Source organism: Mixophyes fleayi, chromosome 8 (genome assembly GCF_038048845.1).
Source record: "Mixophyes fleayi isolate aMixFle1 chromosome 8, aMixFle1.hap1, whole genome shotgun sequence".
NCBI classification, from domain to species: domain Eukaryota; kingdom Metazoa; phylum Chordata; class Amphibia; order Anura; family Limnodynastidae; genus Mixophyes; species Mixophyes fleayi.
This window is the reverse complement of record NC_134409.1, coordinates 138,651,760-138,662,155: the sequence shown is the minus strand read 5'-3', so window position 1 is coordinate 138,662,155 and position 10,396 is coordinate 138,651,760. Positions and strand designations below refer to the sequence as shown.

The 10,396-nt window shown below is 39.2% G+C and overlaps 1 protein-coding gene across 1 annotated transcript; it reads right to left on the bottom strand.

The window, feature by feature from the left end:
• Positions 1–1,129: 1,129 nt before the first annotated feature.
• LOC142100284 (extracellular calcium-sensing receptor-like) lies at positions 1,130–10,132 on the bottom strand. The gene is made up of 5 exons (XM_075184212.1): positions 9,875–10,132; positions 5,915–6,733; positions 3,381–3,608; positions 2,748–2,871; positions 1,130–2,025 (listed from the first exon to the last, which is right to left on the bottom strand). The coding sequence occupies exons 1-5, from the start codon at positions 10,130–10,132 to the stop codon at positions 1,130–1,132; spliced, it is 2,325 nt and encodes a 774-aa protein (XP_075040313.1).
• Between the last annotated feature and the right edge of the window lie 264 nt (positions 10,133–10,396).

Below are 10,396 nucleotides of genomic sequence, written 5' to 3'. Positions count from 1 at the left end.
TTTTCCATTTAGAGGGCATGACTGTTAGCAGAAATTGTTTTTTAATTAAAGTGTTCATCAAAGCCTAAAAAAGTCAACTATTCATTTCCTTAATGGTGTATATTATTCTTTTTCCATTACTGATATTAATATTAGATTCAATGACCTGTGGATGTATAACTGAAGCAAACTGTTTAATAATGAAAACTTACGAACCATCAACTCTCTGCTGTTCAACAAACCTCTGCAACTGAGCCCGGAACCTTTGGATCATCCCTATATTTTCAATGAAGAACAAGTTGTACCCGGCCAGAGGCTATATTCATTTCCTATTTGGCTTCTGAAAGATTATTCAAAATCTCAAAGTATTGAATGCTTCTCTCTAATAATTAGCATAATAAAAATGTGTACTCAAAAGCTGTTGCTCAATGTGATATGTTAAACTTAGGAATACCGTTATGTATCTTACAGTGTACTAACATGCAGTTTCCAAAAAATATAATGTAATGTACAATTATACACATTCTTAGAAAAAAATAATCTCCCTCTCTCTCATAAATGCCATAGAAAGAGAACTACCTATGATACAAATGTCATGTGATCAGTCAGAGCCAATGTACTAAACGCTGGCAGTTTGATGACCTCCCAGTACGTTTCTCAGGAGCAAACTGAGCATGCTCCTGACGGTATATTCACTAGTGATAATTTCAAAGTGGTTCGTTGTACCGGTTCTGATGCTCCAAAATGTACAAATAATTCTAGAACTAAACTAAATTTGAATAAGTTAAACAGGCTCCTTAGTGTTCAAGACAATTTGATCATGTTCATTTTTAATATAAAACAAGAACAGGGAGTGCTGAATTTTATGAACTTTTATTAAAATATTTTTTTTTAAAAAAATGCAATTTTATTAGAAGTAGATAATGAAGGGGTCGCGGCTGCAGGAAATACTCTGCCCATCTCTCTGCAGTATATTTAGAGGCCAGCGGTTACATAAGAGGGCAGCCGAGACTTGGATATTGGCCGCATGGATTGCAGAGTTTCTCAACACCATCAACAAAGGAGTAACCTTGCTTCATAACCGTTAGAAACTACTGCTAGAAGATACACTATCCGGAAACCATGTCAGGGCTAATCAACAAGAAATAGATTATTTTTGCCCTCTTACATATTGCTTTGTGTTTATTTCAGGCCTAAATAAGATGATATAACATTTAGGGAAAAAAAGACAGCTCAGTAAACCTGCGCTGGAAGCCATTATTGCGAAGACCTCAACGATGACCAAGTTCTTGCCCTCTGCGCTCAGGTATGCAGGAATGAAACAGAGCCAAACACTAAGAAACAGGAACATACTGAAGGTAATATATTGCCCCTCGTTGAAGCTATCTGGGAGTTTCCTGGAGAAAAATGCCACAATGAAACTTATCATTGCTAAAAACCCCATGTAGCCCAACATGCAGTAGAAAAATATGTTGGATCCTTCGCTACATTGCGCAATGATTGTATCAGATTTAGAAGTCATGTTTAATTCTGGGTAAGGGGGAGAAGTCCCCAACCAAACCGTGCAGATGGTAACCTGGAAAAGGGGGCAGACATATATTACAACGTTTGATAACCTGGAATCAAAACGCTTTCCGACTGAGCTGGGTTTGGTGGATTGGAAGATAAGAATGACGGTAATAGTTTTGGCCAACATTCCCGACACCACCACGGAAAAGGTGACGCCAAAGACCACCTGTCGGAGAAAACATATAAATGGTAGGGGGTAGCCAATGAAAATGAGGGGGGAGAGGAAGCACACAATCAGGCCGGCGAGGATAGCGTAACTGATGCTTCGGTTGTTGGCTTTGACCACTGGGGTTTCCGAGTATTTTTGGAAGATACACAGAACGGATATTGTTGTAACGGAGAACGTGACAGAGACTGCAGCCAGGGAGACGCCCATAATCTCCTCGTAGGACAAGAACTCAATGGTCTTCAGGAGACAACTGTCTTGATCTCTATTCGGCCATTTCTCTTCTGGGCACTTCGCACACACTGCGGCGTCTGAAGACAATCAAGAGGAAACACAATGATGTCGCACCAAAGTGGAAATCATTTTCTAGAATATAAATATATAACATCTTCACGCTATATATTAGAACATTTGCACATCTCTACTTATAGCAGATTTGCTTCTGTTCTTAGATTGCTGTAAACTTGCCAGAATATTAAATGAATGCATGAAATAATTGACTGTATAAAAAGGACATTTCATAGTGTCAGTACGTGTGCATGTGACTGTGTGTCAGTGATTGTGTCAGAATGTGTATTAGTGTGTGTGTTTATGTGTCATTGTGTCATTTTGTGTATTAGTCTGTGTTTATGTGTCATTGTGTCAGTTTGTGTATTAGTGTGTGTGTTCATGTGTCATTGTGTCAGTTTGTATGTGTTTGTGTTAGTTCCTGAGTGTGTGCGTGCGTGTGTGTGTGTGAGAATGACAGTGTGCTTGTGTGTGACTGTGTATAGGAATTCAGTTTGTTAGACGTAAATATATATGAGTTGAAAAGCAAAATTGCTGAATTAAGATTCAAATTTCTCTGTACCGTTGTCTCTTCTAAAGCAGTTGCCCCCTTTGCGTCAAATATCACATTTTAATGTTCAAAGCTCTGCTTTTGTGCCATCACTGTTGTCTACTGGTGTACAATTGACCCCACACACTGTATTGACCGGGCGTGCCCAATAGCAATTATGCAATTATTAGCAGTTACAATGCTCAGTAACTCTACCTGTTTCATTCGAGATTTCCCCAAGCGAACAAGGAAGACACTGAAAGCAGCAAATTGGGAGATCTTTTATGGAGACCTTTCTGGATCCAGGATAACAACTTTCACTGCAGACTGAATGTGGGACCTAAAAAAAAAATGGCTTTAAACAACCACAAAAATAGAAACTCAGATCATTCACCTGTTTCATAAGACATAGACGGATTGTAAGAAGTGCTGCTCTTCGGCAGAGAATTGCATTTACAGCAGCACGCCAAGCAATGTGATTAAAATTTCAAAACAAACTAAATTGCTGCTTATAATAATGACAGACACTACTCACTCTCGGGATTAATATAAACCATAAATAAGACTAAACCCAGCAGTATTGTAAGTGGAAATGAAAAATGGGTTTTCTAAAGGGTCCAGAGGTTATACTTTTGGAAAGTTTACAATTTGGCACTGTTTGCTTCTAGTTATATGTCTCCTGAGAACAGAGAGTAAGTGTGCACCTTGGTGTGTGCTGTGCAGACCTTCCAAACGCATTACCGACGCGTTTCGCAGTGAGCTTCAGCTGCACTTTGTAAATGACCTCCTCTGCTTTCAATCATATAAACCATATCTCTGTGCAAGATTGGACAGGAATACTTTAATTACCTCGTTATATTCCTGATTCCAGATGACCGAACTGATATCCAGGGTGACCTGTTCCCCGGGTGCAGCCCTGGAATCGTACCGGCCCACTTTCACCAATGTGTACTCATTGTCAGGGTGAATTTGAAGGTTCATTATATCGAACATACCCGGAACTTCACCCACGTTGTTAAAAAACATTTCATCGCCTGACTGGGTCGTGAAGTGAACATCTCTCAGGTGCTGGTAAACCTGTAATATTGTGGACAGAAGAGGAAGAAAAAGATGGATGTCGAAACTTTAAAGTAAATGATTTCAAAACAAATGATGAAATGATGACACTGATACGGGAAATGCAGGTTTAACAATATTTGTTCAAGCACAAAGAAATGTATAAATGTTGTACACAAATACAGGAGGGGGAAATAGTTCTTGTAATAAACTGACGGGACAATGTAAAGGCTGCAATGTAAACATTCAGAGTGTAACAAAACCAGAATAAAACAAATATATGAGAAAGAGATAAACTTTTGAACTAAGAAAACAGGGCTAGAGGAAGCTATAAGTAAATAACATATACTGTTCACTGATCAAGTGTTTTTCATCAACAATGGTTACAACATAATTAAATAAAGTCAAATCTGCTCACACAGAACTGATACCCAAATTAGACAGTAATAGGGCATTGAGCACAGTTAAAACTGGACCACTCTCCCCCCACACAGTTTGCTAATGACTTTATCCCTCCTGTGTACATCCAGGGCTTTAAATAATGGATATATATGAGCATCACCTATGTATGAAAATTATCTCACAAATTCCCAATATATAGAGAGATCTTCATGACCAACAAAATTCTTTTGTTTGCTTAAAGCGACTTCCAACACTATTCTGCAAATTTGGGAACCACATGAGTGGCAGAATCCAGACATGACAAACAGTACAGAAGTCTCAGGTTGAAGAGCACATTGAGATAATGTTAATATTTTACCTATAGCTTATGTCATTGATTTTGGCTCCATACATGAGAGCAGGGGCTGGGGTGAGCTGTTGGGTTATTTGCAAAAGCGTAGCTATAAAATTGATTATAGCATTTAATTTTTTATATTGATTATAGCATTTTAATTGCTTGTTTCTTCATAGTGTTTACAAAACATTTACCCCATAGCCCCTACATTTTTGGGATATATTCAGTTTGGTTATTTGAGGGCAACCTCTACAGTAACCACAAACATAAAACTATCTGGAATTGATGATTCTAATAAAATTTGACAAAATCTGTTGTTTTGAGTAAATTACCAGCAGATCATAAGCTACAGTTTTATTAACAAAACCAATATGAGTTATTAAATTGATTTCTTGGTTTAAAAGACGTCATTCTGACTGCTGTGTCCATTGGCATCAAAGCGTCAACTTAATAATATATAACTTTGCCAATTGAATCATGTGTACAGCCTATTCCAGATGTGTTCTGTTGCTGGAACTGATGGTTACTCTCTGATAGTGATAGAGACTAACAATGTATCGCTCGTACTCGTTATTCTGACTACTATATAACCAACAACAAGTATATAGTTAAAGAAAATTGCTATTACTATAACAGCAACATGGTTTAAATCCAGACTTACATTAGAACAGACAGAGGACATTTCCGAGCACACTGACATCCAGACTGGTACAAATTGTGTACATACTGCATGCCGGTACTTCACTTTTATGTCAGAAAACAGAGCGACCTTGAGATTTCTGCAATGGCAGAACCCGGCACCTAACCCTAACCCTTGGATTAAATTGTCCAGTTGCCGGGTCCTACCATTGCCGCTTTAAATTCAGAAATCTCAGTGTTGTCGTAACTTGTGTTTTGCATAAGGATCCAAATTAAACAGATTGGTTCCTGTGTTGTAAATTAGTATTTGTCAGCCCAACTACACTATTTTGCCACAAGACACTTGAAAATGCAACTACAGTTTCTAATGTTGTCAGAAATAGTTGCATATATGCAATACATCTAATTCTACCAGAACTGTATTTTATATAGACACAAGGCCAGATCTGGATCGTCCATTAGGCAAACTAGGCTCCTGCCTATGGCCCAGTGAGCACTGAGTGGCCCGGATTACGCTAACCGTTGTTTTATGTTTGTGTTTTTATTTTTACAAACGGAGGGGAGAAATGCGGCCGAAACCAATTTCTTGCCTAGGGCCCCACGGAGTCTTAATCAGGCTCTGAACAAGGCGGATTTAAAGCATAAAACAATTTACCTCTAACTAATACAAACTCCTAGCAGAGGCAAAGCTTCATCAGTGAAGAGTCAGAGATCAGATAAATTAACAGCATTGTAATGAACAGGCTGTAATAAAACCATTTGCATCTTTGTGTTTTTTTAGAATATTGTTTAGAATATTTTATTAAACAACTGCAATGGATCAAAGAAGGTGTCATATACATCAATGTCAAAGAACAATTCAAGTGATATCTTTCTGAACAGCAAGTTATATACCAAAACCTCTTCCCTTTGTCACAAGCACGATACATGTTGCAATATAATATAAGTATACCTGCCATGACAGTAGATTTTCTTTCTCACAAATCCCAGAGGGTCGTGTTTGATTTGTACAATATAGAAGGTTATGTAGGGCATATGCAAAAGCGTACACTGCAATATATGCCTGAAAAGTGTAGCTCAAATCTCCTAATTCAAAAAGAGAATCCACTTTGTGGTCCAGGTTCTCATAGCCTGTGCACGCTACCTTCTTCTTTGTGTCAGTCACATTGCCATTACTGGAGAGCCAGTTGCAATCGAAGGCTAGCTCCCAGAACTGCTGGACAAAGATGTCATTCGAGTATTTAGATGGGTGAAGACTTTGGAGATAATGACCTAACTCTGGCATGGGCTCACTGTGTAGAACTAGACCGATGGAACCGTTCAACAGCTTGGAGGTGCTCTCCGAGAACATCCCTGGAATGTATGTGAAACAAAGAGTGTAGATCCATATTTTAGTCTTCTTCTGCTGCTTGGACATCATGTCCAGTAGCGGCATCACGTGCATTTCCTCACAATACAGCACAACTGCAATTGCCGTCGAATTCACGACAGTGTCCAGGATTCTCCTGATCCTATCGGGGGAGTAACGGAAATGGATTTTCTCCAGAAAGGCAACGCAGCCCTGATTCTGGCTGATTTCTTCTTTCAGATTTTGCCCGTCTATTGCCCCCAAGTCATCATCTCTGGTCAGGATACCAACCCATGTCCAGCCAAGGTGTTTTAAGAGCTGTGAAATGGCTTTATTCTGTATTTTTTCATTCGGCACGGTGCGCAGGAAAGAGGGAAATTGATGCCTGTCACCCAAATCTGGATCAAAAGCACCAAAACTTATCTAAGAATCAAGAAGAGAAACATATAGACATAAGTGAGAAACGTCCTCCTCTGTTTCTTATCATTCTAGTAGTTTTGTGCGTGTGTCTGCCCCCCCCCCTCCCCCTATTCCACCCTTCAAGTTATAGGCAGTCAGAAGTGTCATTTGCATTTGTCCTGAAGATAGATGAATGAGGCCCTATATTCCTACCTGTCCTTTTTGTGTTAGATACATTGTATATTGCTAACATTTTTTGCTACTTCTTAGTGCAGCGGTTCCCAAAGTGTGCGCTGCGGCTCCCAGGGGTGCTGTGGCGCTGTCACAGGGGTGCCGTGGCCAGGGCAAAAAAATAAATAAAAATACTTACCAATCCAGCAACGCCCAAGACCCAGCATCCTCCTCCCTGTTCTCTTCTCACTGAATGTTGGGCGTGACGTCATCACATCCTACATATTCAGTGAGGAGCGGCAGGAGCGGCAGGAGAGAGGAAGAAAGAAGGCAGAAGAAAAAGAAGAAAGAAGGCCAAGTAAGGCGAGTAAAGGAACAGAGGTGAAATGGTGAGAGGAAATATCAATGTATTGTTGAAGGGGCAGTGTGAGTACATGAAGGGGCACAGTGTGAGTACATGAAGGGGCACAGTGTGAGTACATGAAGGGGCACAGTGTGAGTACATGAAGGGGCAGTGTGAGTACATGAAGGGGCACAGTGTGAGTACATGAAGGGGCACAGTGTGAGTACATGAAGGGGCACAGTGTGAGTACATGAAGGGGCAGTGTGAGTACATGAAGGGGCACAGTGTGAGTACATGAAGGGGCAGTGTGAGTACATGAAGGGGCACAGTGATTTTTAACATATAGTTGTTTTCATTTTGTTTGATCTTATTCCTCTTAATGATAGCTGTAAATTGTTCTTTGAGAGAAATAGAATTTTAAAATCTGTATTGTTTTTACGTGTATTATTTTTGCAAACAACTTAATGAGTATTTCTGTCCTGACCTAAATACTTATTACGTTATCTTGATCCAACTACTTATAAAATTGGACTTCTCAGTAATTTTTTGGGATCGGGGGTGCCTTGAAAAAGTATGGAGACCATAAGGGTGCCGCAAACTGAAAAAGTTTGGGAATCACTGTCTTAGTGTGTTTGGCTAACTCATACTTGTATCCAATGGATCTCTTATTTGGCTACTCAGATTGCCAAATAAGTTAGCCTATTACATCAGGGTGAGGTTCATCATTGGTCATTGGGGTGTAAATAGAGACCTGATGAGAGGAGGCTGCACAAATAGCATTAAGTGTTTCTTACCTTTGGAAATAATAGAAGCTCATGATTAATGGGCAATTCCATTCAATGACATTACCAATCGAAAATCATTATGCTGGGTACTAAAACTTCCTGTTGAATACTCAAAAACACACTGAAGCACAACGCGTCCCAGCAATTTGTACATCACAGCATAAAAATTTGATTTAATGAAGTTACAATTTAATGTTATGATGTCAATAAGATATAGTTTATGTGATAGATAAAATTTGCAATGTAATTGAGAAATGTACACATACCGTATTTCCCCATGTATAAGGCGCACCTTTTTCCCAAAAATTTTGGATCTAAAAACTGGGTGCGTCTTATACAGTGGTAGTAGCGCTTACCCTGTCAGATGCTTCCTCTGTCCGGTAAAGTCTTCTTTCTTCTGTCCGTTCTGATCCTGATGTTAGAAAGTCGCTGACCGTCCTCTTCGAGATGACCGGATGTGGTGCATGAACCACAGTTGGAACGCACACTTCCAAGTTCTGCATTTGGCGTTTTGTCCAATCAGGACCTTGTCAAAGTCCTGATTGGACATCCAGTCATCGTGAAGAGGACGGTCAGCGACTTTCTAACATCAGGATCACAATGGACAGAAGAAAGAAGACTTTACTGGACAGAGGAAGCATCTGACAGGGTAAGGCAGAATTTACAATAGGGTTAGATCTCTGTCTCTCCTCTCTGTACCCGCTGCACAATTACTCTGTGAAAAAATTGAGGATAATGTTTTTTGCAGTCACCAATAACTCTGCAAAAGACTATAAACATTATCCTCAATTTTTTCACAGGTGCGTCTTATACATGGGGAAATACGGTAATATGAATTCTACTGTTCAATGATAATATGGTCATGAATTGAGCAGCGAACCCTAATTTCTTTGGACAACTTGCATTATGGAGGTAGAATTAGATTTCACATGTTTTTCATTTAATATCAAACTGCCCACAGTTGTCAATCACAATTATGCACATTGTAGATTTGTACAAAAGTATTTGGAAAACATTTAAGCAGTCACATGAGTAGAAGCAGAGGGACTCCAGCTCATTGCAAATCATCCCTAATTTGTTTTTCATCATTGTTGATTAAATTAAATGTCAGTTGTCTTCACTACCTACATAAAAAAACACAATAGACTTGTACAACATGGAAGAAAATATTTATCTAGGGCCTATTAAATTAAAGACATAGAACATGGCAGGAGCAGAAAATCTTATATAATAACTACTTCTACAATAATACTAGAGATGCTGGACACACCCGAACTTAGCAGATCCAAGTCGGCTTGGTACTTTCGCGCTTTTTGAAAACGAGACAAAACATCATTGTTACGTCGTCGGATCTCGGATCTCGCGATTTTTGGATTCCTTTTTAAGATCTAACATAACGGTTTTCTTTTCTGCCACTGCTGTGTGCCAATGTGTCCTAGATGTGCTAGGAACTGCCGTGTGTTTGTGTCATTGCTCTGTCGCTTACCATCCAGCCAGGTCGCTGCAGTATTTGTTCGAAAGTGTATGAAATAATAATGTGATCTGTGAGGTGGTCAAAATTGACTGCAAATGACTTGAAATTAGTGTTATTGAGGTTAAATATAATGTAGGAACAAAAAGAAAAGCAAAATTATGTGATTTTAGCATATTTTTGGATTTTTTTCTAAAAAATTCAAAACCAAAACACACGAGGGCAGTTTTGTCAAAACCAAAACCAAAACACGAAGCTAATCCAGACCCAAAACCAAAACCAGTTCACGGGGGTCAGTGAGCATCTCTAAATAATACCCAATTAGGTATACAAGTCATCTGCTGTTTGGCATTATTGCCTCACACCCATCTATGTAATGAGATTTATTCCCGTACCTGCGGGTAATTGCACAGACCGAGTATCCTGGCGATAGGAATTGATAAAGTTGACATGGAGTCTCCAACAATCCCGGCCAAGAATGGCTCTTTCCATCCCCGACCGGGCTCATAAAATGGATCTTCTTTACCCCATACCAGCATCATTGTAGCCTGGATAGCTCTTCTTTCAGACACACAAGAGTCAAATATATCAAACCCCAGAGTCAGGTTTGGCAAGAGGTTGACATTCTGATTAATCTCCTCTATGGCAAACATCACCGCTAACACGTCTCTGTAGTACCTGATAACAAAACTGTTGAAGGATTGGTTACAATTTAATTCTATTTTATTAGCATTAAGCAGATTGAGTTTAAAACCATCCCCCACATATATTATAGTAATTAACATACATTTCTCAGTAAGTCTGGTTCTTTGTGCTGTATTTAAAAGACACTACAATGAAAAGTTTTATACTCTATAGTTAACATAAAACTAGCACAATCCTGCGTATTATAGAGGCCTAATACCAGGAGGATTGCA

Excerpts from the sequence above, each read along its gene's own strand:
- LOC142100284 (XM_075184212.1), bottom strand. The coding sequence starts at position 10,132 with ATGTTTGCCATAGAGGAGATTAATCAGAATGTCAACCTCTTGCCAAAC. Across the intron at positions 6,734-9,874 it reads GTCTGTGCAATTACCCGCAG|ATAAGTTTTGGTGCTTTTGA; the intron begins GTACGGGAATAA and ends CTTGATTCTTAG. Across the intron at positions 3,609-5,914 it reads AAAATCTACTGTCATGGCAG|GTTTACCAGCACCTGAGAGA; the intron begins GTATACTTATAT and ends ACAATATTACAG.